Consider the following 14,749-nt stretch of genomic DNA (forward strand, 5'->3'; position numbering starts at 1 on the left):
AGAGCTAATTAACTTAGTTCAACCCAGCATTTCCCAAGTATTTGGCCACAGGACAATCTCAGTTTTAAGCAACATTTATTTATAATCTTTAAAATAATACATTCCTGAAAATGATAACTGAAAAGTCTCTCTTAGGAAACTGGCTGGACTATATAGAGAATCCATGATACTAACCCCAGTCGTAATGTTTTCTACTGAACTGATCTTACGTGAGCATATTAAGTCAGGGAACAAAAACATGGATCCTAAGCATGATCTGCTTTGCTAAATAATGGGAAAAGCAGATTAAATCTTGTCTGAGCAATGACTGCCTGTCTTCTGTTAGTGATTGATAGCCTGACCTGCTGACTGAGGATCTTTGAGACAATGGCCAATGACTTCACAACAGAAATATGTTGCCTGTTTAGCACGTTTCTGTCTGGAGGCACAGGATAGGGAGGCTGATTATTATTTTTTTCTTCACATGTGAACACAGTCATTGTTAAGTAGTCTCTGTTTCTTACCTGAAAGTATTCTCGGTGTGTTTAAGTTTGTGCGTCAGGAATTCTCCATTCTGTGACTTCACTTCTGTAAATCCCTTCTTCCCATCCAAGAAGCTCTTCACTTCTTTGGGCTCTTTGTCCTTTTTAATCTTCTCATCTTTGATCTAACCAACAGTACACATCAGGAAGAAACATAATGATAAAAATCCCATTAGGTTTTGGTTGGTATCACCAAATAAGACCCAGAATTATTAAGCCAGAAAACTCAGAAGTAAAACCAACCACTGGAGAATGATGTGGTAGAGCTGGGGTCAGAGGAAATTCTTAGAGCATGAGCTATGGTCCTCCAGCCTCTGTGCAAAAACCTAGACCACAATTTTAGGAAACCAAGATCATCCCTGATTTCACTGGGGTTTTGTTTTCAAGAGCAGTGGAGGTGTTACTGTTTGGAAACTATTGTATTCTGGGAATTCCATGTAAGAGCAGCTCTTTGTAGTTCCCACTGAAAAGAGTGATCATTAGTGTGGCATTGATGGGAGAATGTCCGGGTTGGTTGGACGGGTTTTTTTCTTGGATGAAGACTGTGTCTTTGAAAAGAACCCAAATGTGTTGAGGAGGGAAAAAGGAAACCTACCAAGGAAACCCACCACATCTGCCAAGCCAATTTTGGCAGATGGCAGAGGAAGCCCACCCTTGTATTTTAATCAAATGAGTAACTAGGGTCTGAGGATAGAAGACATAATAACCCTACCTTTAGGGAGACGACTCAGACCTGTGGGACCACATCTGTAGTCATCTAAACCACTATAGTTCGAATGGAATAGGAAACCAGAAGTGGTTTTGTGATGGTTGGGAAGACAGAGGAAGGTGATATATGGAGAGCGGGTGTTAGCTTTAATTTTTGTGAGTTTTGTTACTACAAGGTCCTCACAGTAAATGAGACACATTATTTCAAAGTAAAGTGAAATTTACATAGCTTGTTAGGGGGTTGAGATTACCTGTATCAGCTCACCCATTCTTTAAGGATGAGTGTGAGAACAGGAGAGATTCATTATTGCTCTTTTCAACATAACCAGTGACAAGGCACTTACGTTCTAAAGCAAGCAACAGAGGAAGAGTAGGCATAAGAAATTGGGCCTTCAGGTACCCAGGCTGGCCTCCCTTATCTGATCACTCATCTCTTTCCAGCTATTCCTCTGATACCCTCTGAACACTTACTCCTAAAGTGCATGTCGTACTAAGCACAGTACTTTTTTTTCTCTTTACCGTTGAGCCTTGAGTAGTCCTTTGCCTGACTGCCTTCTTTGGATGTTATTTGATTAAATTACCACAGATGGACTATTCACTACCATGTTGCCCTAATTAGTTAAGACTTCAATCTTTCTCCAAGGCTATTCCTTGGACATGCTTTAAAAAGGGGAGCTGTTAGGGGCGCCTGGGTGGCTCAGTCATTAAAAAGGGGAGCTGTTGTTTTGCCATTCTCTCTGAGAGCTTTGTCTGGAAGTCAGAGAGGCTGAGTTTTTGCTCCAGTGCTGTCAACAGACTAGCTAAAATGAAGTCATCTGATTTCTCAGGGAGGTTGGCTCTACATACATTAGAAGAGAGGTTGGACCAGAGGATTCCTTCCTCACCCTTCATCTTGTCATTTCCGTCTTGGCTCCTGATTTGTCGTGAAAGGCTAGAGAGAAGAGAAGGAAGCTCTGGCCAGTCCTACAGCTTGACTATAGCTCCCGGTGGTGTTCACCAGGCAGGCAGGAGCAGGAAATGCCTGTTCTCGTCCTGACCCTCATTGCTGGATATTGCCCCAGATACCAGGGACTGGGGTTGGTCTCCTGGTTAAGAAGTATCTGGGGATGCAAATTTAGGGGGAGGGGTGTCCTATTTCAGGGAACCCACAAAACACATTCTGAGTCAAATCTCATGGTTTGTGGAGCACCACGCAAAGAGAAATTCTCTTTAACTCATTTCTCCTATTTTGGAGTCAGAGAGATTTCCATTCTCCCAAAATGCATTATCTGACTCATTCACCAAAAATGTGTATAAAGTAGGTTTTTAAAACAATACATGTCTAAGAGAAGAAAAATCCCGCCCCCCTTTTTTTCCAGCTCTGCCTTCATTGGCAAAGGTTATAGAGGATGGTATGCTTATATTCTCTTTGGAAGACTCTCTTAGAAAAATTCTCAGTGAAATAATGATTTGAGTTTGCAAATAATTTTCTTTTCTGGAAAATAACTTCATTCATTCATTCATTCATTCATTCATTCATTCATTCATTCCATAGTGCCTTTAAATTTTAAGGAGCATAGAATAGATTCGATGGATTCAACCTAAACTCATGAGATTCTGAGGGAAAAGCATTTGATCTGCTAGGTCAGAATGTCACAGTGAAGAAAATCTGTGATGGGTTCATAGGTGGCTAAGTATCCTGAAGAGTTAATGTGCTTCACATTCAGATAATATTAGCATATGAGAGGCTCTGGTCAAATGTGACATTTGGATAAAACTCTGGATATTTGGGGTATCCAATGGGCTAACACATGGGTGTATGGGGGGGGTGGGAATTCAAGTGACACATCCTGGTGCCAGAGAGACCCTCAAAAGGTCAAATGCGCAAGTCAAAAAGACTGAGCTGTCAGTTTCTGTAGAGTAATGCTTTGCATTATTTGATTTCAGGAGAGTCACAAGAACTGATGCAAGTTACATTTCACATTAGGTTTGACACATTTCTGTTAGACTCAGGAGCCTCAGTTCCTTTTCTGGGTCCAATGTCTGCCACATGGATGTCTTTGCTACTGAAAATTTGGTCTGCAAATAACACGGACCTCACCGGTAAGCTCCACCCAGACCCACTGAGTCAGATTCTGCATTTCGTAAGATTCCAGGTGATTTATATGCACGCCCATGTTTGGGAAACTTTGGTACATGATATGAATATCAGTTCCAATATTATATGAACAACCCTGCTGTAAACAGGTTTTCTGTTAGAGGCCAGGGAAAAAAAACCAACCTGGGGTGAAGAACTAAAAAGAGGCGTTTTATAATTGGAGAGGAGAAAAAGAAAGCTAAATTTCAAGGTTGGTGATGTTCTGTGATCCATCACTACAAACAGTTAAAAACTGCAGGGCTGCAGGGGGAGAAAGAGAGTTTTTTTCCTGAGGTATTGGAGCAACTTCTGGAAATATTTTCTCTAAGAAGTCTCACGTGATGTTTGTGTTTACTTGTGGTTGACCGATTCTGTTTAGCTCCTTGAAAGGAAATTTTTTTTGTTGTTTTTTAACAAAAAGGGGGGGAAAAAAGGAGGAGGGTGTTGGAAATGGCTAAATCATGTAAAATATGATTCAAAGTTGTTTATATAAAGTAACCACACAACTAGCTGGAGGGGGGAAATCTAGTCATTCAACTAGTAATTTACGTATGCAATGTTAAAGCAGGAATGCCAGATTTTTTTTTCTTTTTTTTTGAGCCTGGGTTGAGTGGCTAATCTGGCCTTATGTAAAAAAAGAGGCCAAAAGTTTTGGGACTCCAGAAGGGGGTGCAGAGCAAACTGGGAAAGGAGCAGGTCTGATATCCACCGATATTGTTGGGACTGGGGCCTTCTCTGAAAAGAGGCAGAAGGATGATTTGAGTGACCACTCACGAGCCCTTCCTTGCTCAGAGGCACAATATAAAGACACAGAATGTTTGTGTCATTAAAAACAAATCACGGGGCGACTGGGTGGCTCAGTCAGTTAAGCGGCTGCCTTAGGTTCAGGTCATGATCCCAGGTTCCTGGGATCGAATTCTGCATCGGGCTCCCTGTGCAGCGGGCTCCCTCTCCCTCTGCCTGCCACTCTGCCTACTTGTGCTCTCTCTCTCTCTCTCTGTCAAATAAATAAAAAAAAAAACTTAAAAAAAAAATGACATCTTAGGGAAGTCAATTACATTTTAAATACAGAATCCAAACAGTGCTCTTTCAGCTTCCCCTCCCCCACTGAGTTAGGACTTCATGCTCTCTTCCTTCTGGAAAGCTATTCACCACCAAACACCAGCTTTATCAAAGAGCCCAAGTGGGACATTCCTGTTTGAGTTTAGCTCCCAGTAACTTTCAGTTTTTTAGATGAATCTGTAGATGTTCTATTCTGTGCATTCCCAACAATATTCAACCATTTCCTTAGCTGCCTCATTTGAACCAAATTCAGCTTTCTAGTTCTTAGCATTTATGCTTCCACCTTCCTTTAAATGGGCGGTGTTTGCATTCAGTATTTACTCCCAAACACCCTCAAGTTCTATTAGAAACAGGAAGGTACGTACATCTTAACCAAAATAAACAGCACACGATCTAGGGGTTCTTAACTTTTTTCTGCGAATCTTATGAAAAAGCATTTAAGAAAATAACCATCCCCCTGCTTAATCTGGTTACCTCATTTTCTAAATACGGACTTTTCTGTTTCTTAATATGTGCTATAATGGGCAGAGACGTGCAGCAGGAGTCCATCTGAGCTGGCCCTCAACAGCTCTGATTCAGTCCCATGCGCAAAGTAATCCACATCTTCCTACCTTTGATAATTCAGTTTTACCATGTTTAAGCACTTTGAACTTATGCGATATTGTCACAGTTTTTAGGATTACTTGGAGCTGATGTAAGTACAATGGTTAAAACGAGGCCAGGCTTTCTGATGTGGCGTTTTGGTCACGTGGGGCATGATTACATTTTCTCTACACCCCGCCCTGTTCCACTGACTCGCTTACTTACCTACAGTCAAACACCCTGGTACCAGCTCCTGTGTGTGCCTCAGAAATGCAATGCAGAACATTTTGCCAAACTTTTCTTTTGAAAACCAAATACCATCTTCAGTTCATCGAATTTTCTACTGAGATGTGGGGGAGCGTTTTTCCTTTGGAAAGCTAAATCATTAATCAAAGCCAGTTGGAAATATTCACAATTGAAATGAAAGTAGGATGGTCCAAGGAGGAAAAAAATAGCACTTAGAAGAGGAGAAAGTGGGAAAAATGGATCCGAGCAGTGTTTTTCAAGCTTTCTGTGACCCACAGCCAGGACAATTTCTATCACAATGTAATACTGCTTACGATGCCCTCTGATGTCTTCTATTCAATTTCATGTCTTAAAATGTCCATTGACATATTTAACTACTTTTGAGATGCTCTAAGTTAATTTCACCATTCAATGAATCATGAAGTCAAGTCATGGCTTGACAAACACTGGATCAGAGGTAATAATTTTGAGATCAGCAGACCTGAAATGTCATGGAACCCAGCTCTCTGTTGCTTTATGATTAGGTTATTTTTCAGTAATATTTACCTCTTTTTTGAAGGTAGGCTTTTCTTCTTGGGACTTTTCTCTTTTAGCTTGTGCTTTGGCCCCCTTTTCTTCTTCCTTTTTATTTTCAAGAGTGGCAAGGTCACTCGTTTAAAAGAAGCCCTTTCTAGCTTACAAGAGTGAGAGGGTGCTCAGGTCACTTTGCATGTGGCTTAGGATTTTGCTGACTCAGTGCTCACATAACCCTGGGTGCCAGTGATTCTAAACAGCAACGTGGGATTCTCACGTGCCTGCCATTGTGCTCCCTGAAATCTAGCGTGACGTGGTGGTTCTTTGTGCATGTTTACAAAACTTGTGTGTGGTTTGGTGCATTTTGTTTCTGATGGGTCTCAAATGTAGCTGTGGTCATGAGCCCCTTGTAACAAGCAGGAGTGAAAGACAACTTCAGCACAATGCAGACTCAGTGATAGAGAGTTCTCTATGCAAAGGTGAGTATGCAAGCATCTCTTTCTTTCTTTTTCTTTTTCTTGGGGGAGGGTAGGGATGGAGGTCGTGGTTAGGTAGAGTGCTTTTAATGCAGGCTTGCAGACAGAAAAAAAATCTTTCCCAGCTTGCAAACACCTCCTCCCCCTCATTTCCACCTTTCTCAGGCTACATGAGTTTATTTGTGTCATCCTGATGGTAAAAGCAGCAAAATGTATGCTCTTAATTACCAGTCAGTTATAAATTGAGGCCACCCCAGCTGAATGGCTTTCTGCAAGTCTGCATTAAGCTCAGGTCTACATGATGGCAAATCATGGTTTTGACATACTTAATGAAAGGTCCAAACTGGCTTCTTTACCTCCTTTATTACCAGCTTATTTCAAGGGGGTTACTTTTGCCTTCTTAAGATGAAATTTCTGACCATGATTCTTCATGTCATTATCTCATCCCAACTTTTATAATTTTTAATTAAATGCCAAACACATGGATAAAGGGAGGAGTTATGGTCCTCTTGCCTCATGTAGACCCATGGCTAGAGATAAGCTGTCAAAAGGAATGAATTTAGATGCAGGTGCAGAATTACAAGTCAACACAGCACTGCTACATTTATCATCTTTGGGTTAATTCATTTTTCGGGTATTCATAACAAGCAAGCACAGAGCAATTAATTTCTCTCTGGCTGTCCCAGTAAATTTGGTTGATTGAATATTTAGCCATCGATCGATTGCTTCATGCTTGCATATTGCTATGGCCCAAAAAAATGAACAGCTTGCCAAACAAGCAAGCACGTGGGGCTGCAGGATCGTGCCTGGGTCCCAAGTCTGATGTGCATTACATTTCTCATAAATCACAGGCATCACACATTTGGTGCAAAATGCTTACTGTACCTGTTTCTTTTGCACAGCTGTCTGGAGTTTATCTTCTTGTACTTTCTTTTCGCTTACCCATTTCCCTTCCATTTTCTCATCTACCTTTTCCCCTTTGTGCTTTTTCTCTTGCATTTCTCTTCTGTTCTCTTCTAGCTGCCGAAGCTTCTGCTCTTCTACCTTAGCTTTCTCCTCTTCCTCTGCCTTTGCCCGCTGCCTCTCCTCCGCTGCTCTTCTCTCTTGCTCAACCCGCTCCCTCTCGGCCGCCTCCCTCCTTTCTTTCTCTTGTGCAGCTGCTCTTTCTTCTGCTTCCAGTCTTGCTTGCTCCTCTGCTACCCTCTGCTCTTGCTCAGCTTTAGCTCTTGCTCTTTCTTCCGCTGCCAGCCTGGCCCTGTCTGCCTCTGCTTGCTCCCTCCCTTCCGTCTCCATTCCACCATTGGGGGCGGCCTCGTCTGAACCCTGCTCCCGCTCCCCCTCTGTTCTAGGCTCTTCTGCCCTGAGCTGCCCCGTTTCCAACGGCAGGGCCGCTGTTCCTGTTGTTCCGCCTTCCACCGTCACCTCTACCTGATTTTCTTCCCGGCTCCCTTGCTTTGGCTTCTCTTCCTCCTCTTCCTCCTTTTCTTTTTCTTCCGGCTTTTTCTCCTCAGCGTCCCTCCAGTCGTTCTTCTGATAGGACTTGGTGATGATTTCCGTCTCCTCTATCTCGTATCTTTCTTGGCCATGCTCGCTCTTTTCTTCCTTCTCGGTGGCCTCGCTGTCGGCGGCGTTATTGTGCAGCCTTCTGCTGGGGAGTGGCAAGCCCGCGTCCGTGACCGTGGGGTCGAACTCCTTCTGCCGCTCCAGGGCTTCCTGAAGGCGTTTCTGGCGCCTCTCCTCCCGCCGAGCCAGGCGCTCCAGGAGCGCAGCCTCGTCGTCGCCCTCCACCTGCGCGGGCGAGGTGCTTGTCTTGACCTCCTCGTCGGCCACACTGGACAACAGAAACGACACCAAAGACAGACTGCTGATTAATGGGCCAGCGGGATCCGCGAAGCCTGATGCGCACCGGGCCGAGGCTCGCGGTGGCGTGTGTGCCCAGGGGACCCCCGCCCCCGTTATCCTGCTCACGCAGGCCTGCCTGGTGTTCAGCAGACCGCACATGCAGGCCTCTGCCCTTGGTCTTTCTCTGGCCACCGGCGTCTACTCTACCTGCCGGAAGTGCTTTCAGGATCAACGCGCCTGGGGGCAGCCGTCAAACAAGATGCAGGAGCATTCGTGTGTAAATACCCGGGCTCCCTTCACCTTTTGAGTCAGATAACTCTGACGTGCCTGCGTTGCACTGGATCTCAGAGTCTCCCGGTGGAGGTAAGCTCCGGATCCCAGCAGTGGCCATGAAACCTTTATTTGGTTGCTCTCCCTTCCTCAGTTCACTTTCCCAAAGGGCGACTGGTGTTTCCTGGGATCGGTTCCCAAATGAATACTTGTGCTTAAATCTTTTTTGTTTCAAAATCTGCTTCTTGGGCAACTCAAACTAAGACAAGGACCAAACTGAGAAATGAGTGAATTCCTCTAGTATCACAGAGTATTTTCACCTGTCGCGAAGTCACCTAGAATTCCTGAGCTCGATCTGTGGGACACTTGGAAAGGAAGCAAATGTACATCATAGTGTGGGGATGCTGTACTTACACCAGTGACCCCCATGGTACAGACATCTAATCGTCCATCACAATTCATGCTCCTCCCTCCACAGTCCCAGGGAAGTCACAACCGGTCAAGGATTCTATTTCCTACCCTCCCCTCAACCTTGCATCTAGGTGGAGCCATGTGTCCAGTTATTTCCAGTTGAGTGTGAGCAGACGTGATGTGTCTAGACCAAGACAATTACAAAACAGAAGTGCATTCTCTACCATCTCTATCTCTGTTGACTAGATCAGAAAACTTTAAAGCCCCAGGAGTTGACAGAGTCACAAGAGGAAAGAAAGTAGGTGACCAGTTCTATCTACTACTCAAAAATGCCCACATTGGACTCATTTGTGTTATTGCATTAAGTTACTAAAATTTGGGGCTTGTTGTTATAGCAGTTGACATTACCCTAATACATACATCATCTGCATTCTTTGTCAAGATTTCCATGAATAAAGGGTCTTTTGCCCTTCTCTATAGTAGACAAAGCATAGTTAAATTTGATACTTATTATAAAAGAAAAGAAAATCTCTAAAAATCAAACTGTACCATATCTATCACCTCACTCACTATTACAGCTCAAAGCCAGGGCTATTGGTCTCCACTGGCAGGAAACAACCAGTCATGAAACTGTGACCAGAGTTGGAAGAATATGTCTTGTAATGTTTAGAAACTCCATCAAATTTCATGGTTCATACTGAACTGGGCCCTTTTGAAGTTCGAGTTCACTTAATTTTGGAAAAACACATTTCACATTTAATAATAAGAAATGGCAGAGTAAAGGCTAGATTTTACACTTTCTTGGCTTTAACTCTTGCTGTAGGACACTGTCTCCATGAATTAGACATATAAGTATTAAATTTCCCTAAAAATACAAATAGCTTAGAATTTAAGGGGAAACATCTACACATAAGGAATTTGGATCAATTGAATTCAAATTATTTTTATTTTTATTATTATTATTTTTTAAAGATTTTATTTATTTATCTGAGACAGAATGAGAGAGACAGAGAGCACATGAGAGTGGGGAGGGTCAGAGGGAGAAGCAGGCTCCCCGCCGAGCAGGGAGCCCGATGCGGGACTCGATCCCGGGACTCCAGGATCATGACCTGAGCCGAAGGCAGTCGCTTAACCAACTGAGCCACCCAGGCGCCCCCAAATTATTTTTATTTTTTTTTAAAGATTTCATTTATTTATTTGACAGAGAGAGACACAGTGAGAGAGGGAACACAAGCAGGGGGAGTGGGAGAGGGAGAAGCAGGCTTCCCGCCCAGCAGGGGGCCCAATGTGGGACTCGATCCCAGGACCCTGGAACCATGACCTGAGCTGAAGGCAGATGCTTAACGACTGAGCCACCCAGATGCCCCGAATTCAAATACTTTTTAAAAGGTACCATAAATTCCAAAGTGTTAGCCAGATGAAAGAACTCTTGAGTTAAGAAACCAACAGATAGGGGCATCTGGGTGGCAGGCTCGGTTAAGTGTCCGACTCTTGATTTTGGCTCAGGTCATGATCTCAGGGTTGTAACATAGAGCCCCGCTTTGGGTTCTGTGCTGAGCATGGAGCCTGCTTATGATTCTCTCTCTCTCCCTCTGCAGCCTTCCCCCACCACCACTCACATGTACACAAGCTCTTCTCTTTCTCTAAAAACAACAACAAAAACCAGATTCTACTGGATCTTTCTCTGCCTACTTATAAATCATAACAACAATTGTCAGTAGAGTTGAGTACCATTTAGGGTTGTTCAGCCCCATGAAGAACACTAATTCTTCTTGTGGATAATTAATATTTCAGAGATAAATTACATATTCTCAGATTGGAATATGCTTTATTGAAGGAGTGCCTGGGTGGCTCAGTGGGTTAAGCGTCTGCCTTCGGCTCAGGTCATGATCCCGGGGTCCTGGGATCGAGCCCCGTGTCGGGCTCCCTGCTCAGCGGGGAGTCTGCTTCCCTCTCTCCCTCTGCTCCCCCTCACCTTGTGCTCTCTTTCTCTCTCAAATAAATAAAACCTTTAAAAAAAAAAAAAAGAATATGCTTTACTGAAAAAGAATTCGTGAATTAATCAACACAATGAAATAATTACTACTAATAAATGTGAAAAAAGAAGAGAAACCCAGGGTGCCTGGGTGGCTCAGTCGTTAAGCGTCTGCCTTCCGCTCAGGTCATGATCCCAGGGTGGGGATTGAGCCCCGCATCGGGCTCCCTGCTCCACGGGAAGCCTGATTCTCCCTCTCCCACTCCCCCTGCTTGTGTTCCTGCTCTCGCTGTCTCTCTCTCTGTCAAATAAATAAATAAAATCTTTAAAAAAAAAAAAAAAAAAAAGAAGAAGAGAAACCCAAGGAGATGCAAGATTTTAAAAGCAGGAATACTACTAGTACCTTTGAAGCCACTGCTACTAACCAGATTCGGGAAAGGCCTCAGAACGCCATTTGAAAACTTCTTCTTTCCCTTCCCATTCAACTCAAAAATAGAAAAGACAGTGAATGACTATATGCAGGCCTCTTCTATAAGGCTCTGATAACATTTTCCTGATCATAGTTAAAAGTAGGTGCTTATTGGCCGCCTGGGTGGCTCAGTCGGTTAAGCGACTGCCTTCAGCTCAGGTCATGATCCTGGAGTCCCGGGATCGAGTCCCGCATCGGCCTCCCTGCTCGGCGGGGAGTCTGCTTCTCCCTCTGACCCTCCCCCTTCTCATGCTCTCTCTCTCTTAAATAAATAAAATCTTAAAAAAAAAAAAAAAAGTAGGTGCTTATTATGTGCAAGGCACCATGGGTTTCATATATAGTATAATTTCATTTAAATTTAACAACATTCCTAAGAGAGAGGTACAATTTTCATTTCCATTTAACTGAAGAAACACTGTTAGGGAAAGGTCAAGTTGGAATTCAGAGCCAGTATGAACCCCAGAGAACAGAACGTACCCACAACCTCTTTGCCATACTTCCTCCCTAATTAGAAGCTACTTACCAAGAAACAAGGTCTCTACGTCTCCACCTAACAACAGATTTCCTTATTAAATTCATCCAACCTGACAGAATCTTCAAGGCTTTCAGAAACCTGTGTACCCACTCATATTTAGGTTAAAGAGGCCAGAACTGTTTTCCTTCAGATATTCTTGTTAGATTGACTTAAAGGAACTATCAACAATGTCCTCCCAACACACACAAAATAAAATAGACTAAAACCAAAACCATACACAAGATGTTGTGTGGTAGTTGCATTACATTTATTCAATCCATAATTGTAAATAAAAATTAATTTTTTTCTCCATCCCCACCCCCAAATATTCTCATCTTTTTTATACCTTGGGGCATATAAATGACATATACTCCCAAGTGGCATGATGAACTATATGACCTCATATGTGTGAACTTATAAAAGCCCATTTTGAAGAAGCTGAACCTATTAAGAGCTTTCAACTGTCCTGATCACTACCAAGGCCTGCATAGCAAAAAATGTGCTAGTAAACTCTCAAGCTTGTTTGAATAATTACATTACATTAAGCAAGATTCTGTACCTTGCTGAATATCGTAGTGATCAGAGAATACTGATTGAGGCTGTAGATCAGGAAAAATAAGGCATTTGCAATTTATGTCTACTTTAAAAATTGAACTATTATTTGCTACTGGGAGGCACAGAGGACTATTAAGCTAATAAATCTTCAGTTCAAAATAGATGACAATAGGGGCGCCTGGGTGGCTCAGTCGGTTAAGCGGCTGCCTTTGGCTCAGGTCATGATCCTGGGGTCCTGGGATCAAGCCCCGTATGGGGCTCCCTGCTCTGCGGGAAGCCTGCTTCTCCCTCTCCCTCTGCCTGCCATTCTGCCTCCTTGTGCTCTCTCTCTGTCAAATAAATAAATAAAATCTTAAAAAAAAAAAAAAAAAGATGACAATACCCCCTAAAGAATGAATGTAAATAGCTTTCCTTATTTAAAGATGTAACCCATCATAGTTAGTAAATAAAAAGATTACTAGACTATAAAATAAAACACTTCAATTGGGGGGTGTGTAGGGGATGGGAGAGGGGAAGAGAAAGGAGTAGTGGTGTCTGAATGCCTAAATCAGTTTGACTGTCCAGTCTGCTTAGGTGCCATAATGACCACAAAAATGACTGAACAAGTTAGACTGAGAATGAGTTGAGCCGGGCTGAGAAGGGAATGCTTTGCCCAACACATTCCATTCATCAGACAGGCTAAGAAGTGACTTAGAAATTCTCCATTCCAAAAAGGACAGTACCTGTTCTGGGCATTCACCTCCACCTGGTCAGTCACCTGCCCCAGGGATTCTTCCTCCTGCTTCTGCCGCAGCCTCTCCTGCCGGGCGCGGCGGCGCCGTTCGCGGGCGGCCTCTTCCTCATCGTCATCGTTCCTCTGGTAGGCGATCCTGCGACATCACAAAGACAACCTCTTGAGCTACCAGCTGCCAACGATCTTCACCAGGTTCTTTCCTGAGCTCAACCACCGACTGAACCAGACAGTTCTAAATGGATTGTTCCATTGCGTAGAGACTTGCTCTGAATAGTTTGCAAACTTTTAAGTATCTGAAAAGCATGAGTCTAATAGCTACACGGGACAATTTACAATGATCAAATAATAGCTTAACCTAAAAAAAAAAAATGCACAAAAGCAGGCTGTGGGTTAGTACAGATTTCTTTACTAAGCTGCTTATTAGCATGTTAATAAGATTTAGAAGCAGAAATCCAAAGCACTGAATCAAAAAATAATCAAAACACTTATTTAAAAGATTCAGCATGTCGTATAGATTATTTGTGTACACTGTCACAAAGGACAAAAAAGAATCAAGTTATCAAGCCAGGATTTTGGCATTAATAAGCCCAAACTGCTACTTAAAATGGAGAGTAGGATACGCTCTTGGCTTGGATTTTATTTTTTCCTTTCAGTTCCTTTCCACTGGAGAGGGAAGGTGTTATTGACAACTGATAGGAGGGCTTCCAAGTCAGTGTGGCTCCCTGTAAAGCCCCCTCCTTTGCTCTAAAAAACATGTGTTAGGATTCTACCACCCACATGTTGGGCCCATCATGGTAGCCCCCAGGTGTATACATAGATAGAAACCCAACAGCTGAGGTAGGGAGAGGAGGCACAGAGGCTCTGCACACATATGTGTTATTCAGCTTTTGTAGTTTGTCTGAAGCAAATACCTCTTTAGGAAAATTATACAATCACTGTCACTACATTACATACATTTCAATTAATACTTATTCCCAAATAAAGACTTGGAGCTGGGGGACTACAGATGTCCAAACTCAAGAGAAAATGACCTGCATGGTTACCCTGGTTCCTTGTGAAGGAGAAATGCATACGGAGATACAGAGTGCCAAGGAGGCATGGCTAGGCTGGCCGGCCTGGGGCCAAGCTGGCCGGATGGGGCCATGGGTTGGGATGGAGCTGCATTGCGCAGTGGGCTGCTTTTTACATTGGGGAGTTAAAGTGCTTTTCTTATGGTGTTACTTACACATCTACAAATAGAAATCCAGACATATGAACATTTCATGCTTATAATTCTTATATAATGACAAACCTAAAATAATTTACAAAGGAAAGAAAATAAAACAGCAGAACCATATACTTTGTACCAACAATAGGAACCCACTATAACTGATGATGGTCTGCTTATGTTAGATTACAAATGAGACATCTTCAGGCTTAGATCTGGCACTTTATTTCATCTGTTTCTATCTTTGACTTCAAGAATACGAATGCTATGAATGTTTTTCACCTATGAAAAACAAGATTAACAATTCCAAAGGTTGTTGGTTTGCTCTTTGTTGCTTTAGAAAATCTGACTTCATACTTACTAAAATCTGCTAGTGGGCAATACTCAACTGCCAATATAAATAAAATATCATAGTGATTCTGTGAAACTCACTGGTTTATTTCTACAGATATGGAGAGAAGGATGGTGTGATGTCATTAAAGGAGGACTAGGTTAGGACTCAGTAAACCTGGTTTCTAGAACTGCTCTCTTACTAGCTGGCAGCCCAGC

The 14,749-nt window shown here is 42.9% G+C and overlaps 1 protein-coding gene across 4 annotated transcripts in view; it reads right to left on the reverse strand.

Moving 5' to 3' along the window:
* Nucleotides 1–14,749, reverse strand: part of CALD1 (caldesmon 1) — a 182,662-nt gene that overhangs the window by 27,424 nt on the left and 140,489 nt on the right. For 3 of the 4 annotated variants that reach the window (XM_064574930.1, XM_045864229.3, XM_064574929.1), the window contains 3 exons: nucleotides 12,983–13,129; nucleotides 7,653–8,055; nucleotides 504–646 (listed from right to left, as the gene is read on the reverse strand). In XM_064574930.1, coding sequence (XP_064431000.1) covers nucleotides 504–646; nucleotides 7,653–8,055; nucleotides 12,983–13,129 — 693 coding nt within the window. Of the gene's footprint in view, nucleotides 1–503; nucleotides 647–5,781; nucleotides 5,857–7,109; nucleotides 8,056–12,982; nucleotides 13,130–14,749 lie in introns of all 4 variants that reach the window. The other variant, XM_064574931.1, reaches the window with a different exon arrangement.

The sequence above is a fragment of the Mirounga angustirostris genome, unplaced genomic scaffold (genome assembly GCF_029215605.1).
Source record: "Mirounga angustirostris isolate CCGP_5_RB_7025 unplaced genomic scaffold, mMirAng1.0.hap1 SCAF_12, whole genome shotgun sequence".
Taxonomy (NCBI): domain Eukaryota; kingdom Metazoa; phylum Chordata; class Mammalia; order Carnivora; family Phocidae; genus Mirounga; species Mirounga angustirostris.